The 2,693-nt window shown below is 40.5% G+C and overlaps 1 protein-coding gene across 1 annotated transcript; it reads left to right on the forward strand.

Moving 5' to 3' along the window:
* Positions 1–691: 691 nt before the first annotated feature.
* On the forward strand, positions 692–2,242 carry LOC146919878 (uncharacterized). Its single transcript, XM_085711074.1, has 3 exons — positions 692–762; positions 858–1,101; positions 1,193–2,242. Exons 1-3 carry the CDS (start codon positions 692–694, stop codon positions 2,240–2,242), a joined length of 1,365 nt encoding a protein of 454 aa, XP_085567200.1.
* Positions 2,243–2,693: the final 451 nt, after the last annotated feature.

The raw sequence follows: 2,693 nt of genomic DNA on the forward strand, positions 1-2,693 counted from the left end.
TCATTCCTCTTCAATCACTGCAAAACAATTTTTCTCTGTCAAAGCAACCACAAATTCAGTTTAGAGCACCATTATCGGTGGTGTCTTTTGGCTATCAAAGTCCACGTGTTGCTACTGTGTCAGGAAGGCATGAATAATTGCACAACAGTTGGTATCTTTTCTTGGCAACCGGTTCCAAACTCTACCACCGTGTCTTTCTCTTTCTCACACACTTTTTTGATATAAATCAATTAAACAATATCATGTAAACTATAAATCAATGGGACCCATTGTAAGTTTTGGAATATATTGTAAGATTAATGGGACCCATTGTAAGTTTTGTAAGAGTGGTATGGATATTTAGAAAATGTAGTTGAGTGGTTTAAATAATTGAAAAGTGTGAAGTAATATAAAGTATTACATGGGACCCATTTATACCACCCATGTAGAGTGGCATGGATGTGGGTGCTCTTACAAATTATCCAATGGACATAAAGATTTCTTAGTAGAGCCTATAAATTGAGAAGAAAAGCTAAGAGCACCATTATCGGTTGTTTTGAGCAAGTATCTTCACAATAACCAAGGCTAATGTGTCAGGTTCCATGGATAATTGGAATAAAAGTTGGGTAGTATTGCTTGGCATCGTAGCATTGCATTACCACCGTGCCTTTTAGTTGAGTTGCAATAAAATAATACTATATAGAATTAAAATATGAAAAGAAGGGAAGTTAGGAATGTGAGGGGTCTCGGGGGTTGGAGAAAAGAAGGGAAGTTAGGAATTTGGTGGGTGAAAAAAGGCCGTTTATGTTATGTCTTCAAGAAACAAAATTATCTGTGTGTGATGTAACTTTATGTAACTATTTGTGGGGTGATTTCAGTCATGAGTTCTCTTACCGACCGTCGGTTGGGGCGTCGGGGGGAATGTTAATCTTGTGGGATTCTTTGGAAGTGGAGGTTTGGTCGACGGTCAGCCAGGATCATATGCTTCTAGTTCATGGCAGATTTATTCGTTTCGAGGAAGAATTTTATGTATTTAATATTTATGCTCCTTGTGACGGGTCAGCTAAACAGGATTTATGGGCATCTTTGTCGGTGAGATTGCAAGCTTTAAGGGGTAAGAAAGTGTGTGTGTGTGTGTGGGGACTTCAATGCGGTTCGGTGTCTAGAGGAACGTAGGTCCCTCAGGGGGGGCGCAATTGCAAATGATTTTCAGTATTTCACTGTGTTTATTGATGATAATGATTTGGTTGACTTACCTTTATGTGGTCGACGATACACGTGGTTCAAAGGGGATGGTACATCTATGAGCAGGATTGATCGATACCTGCTTTCTGAAGAGTGGTGTCTGCAATGGCCTAACTGTATTCAGGTGGCCCTTCTCCGGGGTCTACCTGATCATTGTCCGCTCCAACTATCAGTCGATGAAGAAAATTGGGGCCCGCGTCCGGTAAGAATGTTAAAGTGCTGGCAAGATATGCCGGGTTATCATCAGTTTGTGAAAGATAAATGGAACTCCTTGCAGATTGAGGGATGGGGAGGATTTGTGCTTCGTGAGAAACTGAAAATGATTAAAGGTGCACTAAAGGAGTGGCATTTGGCTCATTCAAAAAACATTTATGGTAAGATTGATTCCTTAAAGCTTCGGCAGGCGGATTTAGATGACAAGGGGACTGATGACGGGTTGTCCGCTGAAAAGTTACAAGAATTGCGAGGAGTAACTCATGATATTCATGCTCTGGCGCGTGTAAATAATAGCATTATTTGGCAGCAATCAAGGCTTCACTGGTTAAAGGATGGAGATGCCAATTCTAGGTATTTCCATTCGGTTTTGTCTAGTCGTCGCAGACGTAATTCAATTGTAGCTCTTTCGGTGAATGGTAGTTTTGTGGAAGGTGTTCAGCCTATTCGGAATGCGGTTTTTACTCATTTCAAAGACCATTTTGCGGCTCCGATTATTGTTAGACCTGGTGTGGAATTTTTACCTTTCAATCAGTTATCTTATGCGGAAAGTAGCAGCCTAATAAAACCGTTTTCAGCTATTGAAGTCAAAGAAGCAGTGTGGGGTTGTGATAGTTTCAAAAGCCCCGGTCCAGATGGGGTTAACTTTGGTTTCATTAAAGAGTTTTGGGAAGTGTTGAAGGATGATGTTATGCGATTCATTTCTGAGTTTCATCGGAATGGTAAATTGACGAAAGGTATCAATCATACTTTTATAGCTCTCATTCCGAAAATTGAGAGTCCGCAATGTCTTAATGATTTTTGACCTATTTCTTTGGTTGGTTCTTTATAAAAAATTATTGCTAAGGTTCTAGCGAATAGATTGAAAGAAGTCGTGGGAACAATTATAGCGGATTCGCAGACAGCTTTCATAAAAAACAGATAGATCCTTGATAGAATTTTGATTGCTAATGAGGTGGTCGATGAGGCTCGAAAGGGTAACAAGGAATTGATGCTATTTAAAGTAGACTTTGAAAAAGCTTACGATTCTGTGGATTGGGGGTATTTGGATGCGGTGATGGGGAAAATGGCGTTTCCGGTCTTATGGAGAAAATGGATAAAGGAATGTGTGACAACCGCGACGGCTTCTATTCTAGTTAATGACAGCCCCACTGATCAGTTTTCTATGCACCGGGGGTTGCGTCAAGGGGACCATCTCTCTCCTTTTTTGTTTCTTCTAGCAGCTGAGCGGTTGAATGTAATGATGAAGTCGGCGG

This window comes from Medicago sativa, chromosome 5 (assembly GCF_051527215.1).
Source record: "Medicago sativa cultivar Bolivia chromosome 5, Bolivia_mono, whole genome shotgun sequence".
Lineage (NCBI taxonomy): Eukaryota > Viridiplantae > Streptophyta > Magnoliopsida > Fabales > Fabaceae > Medicago > Medicago sativa.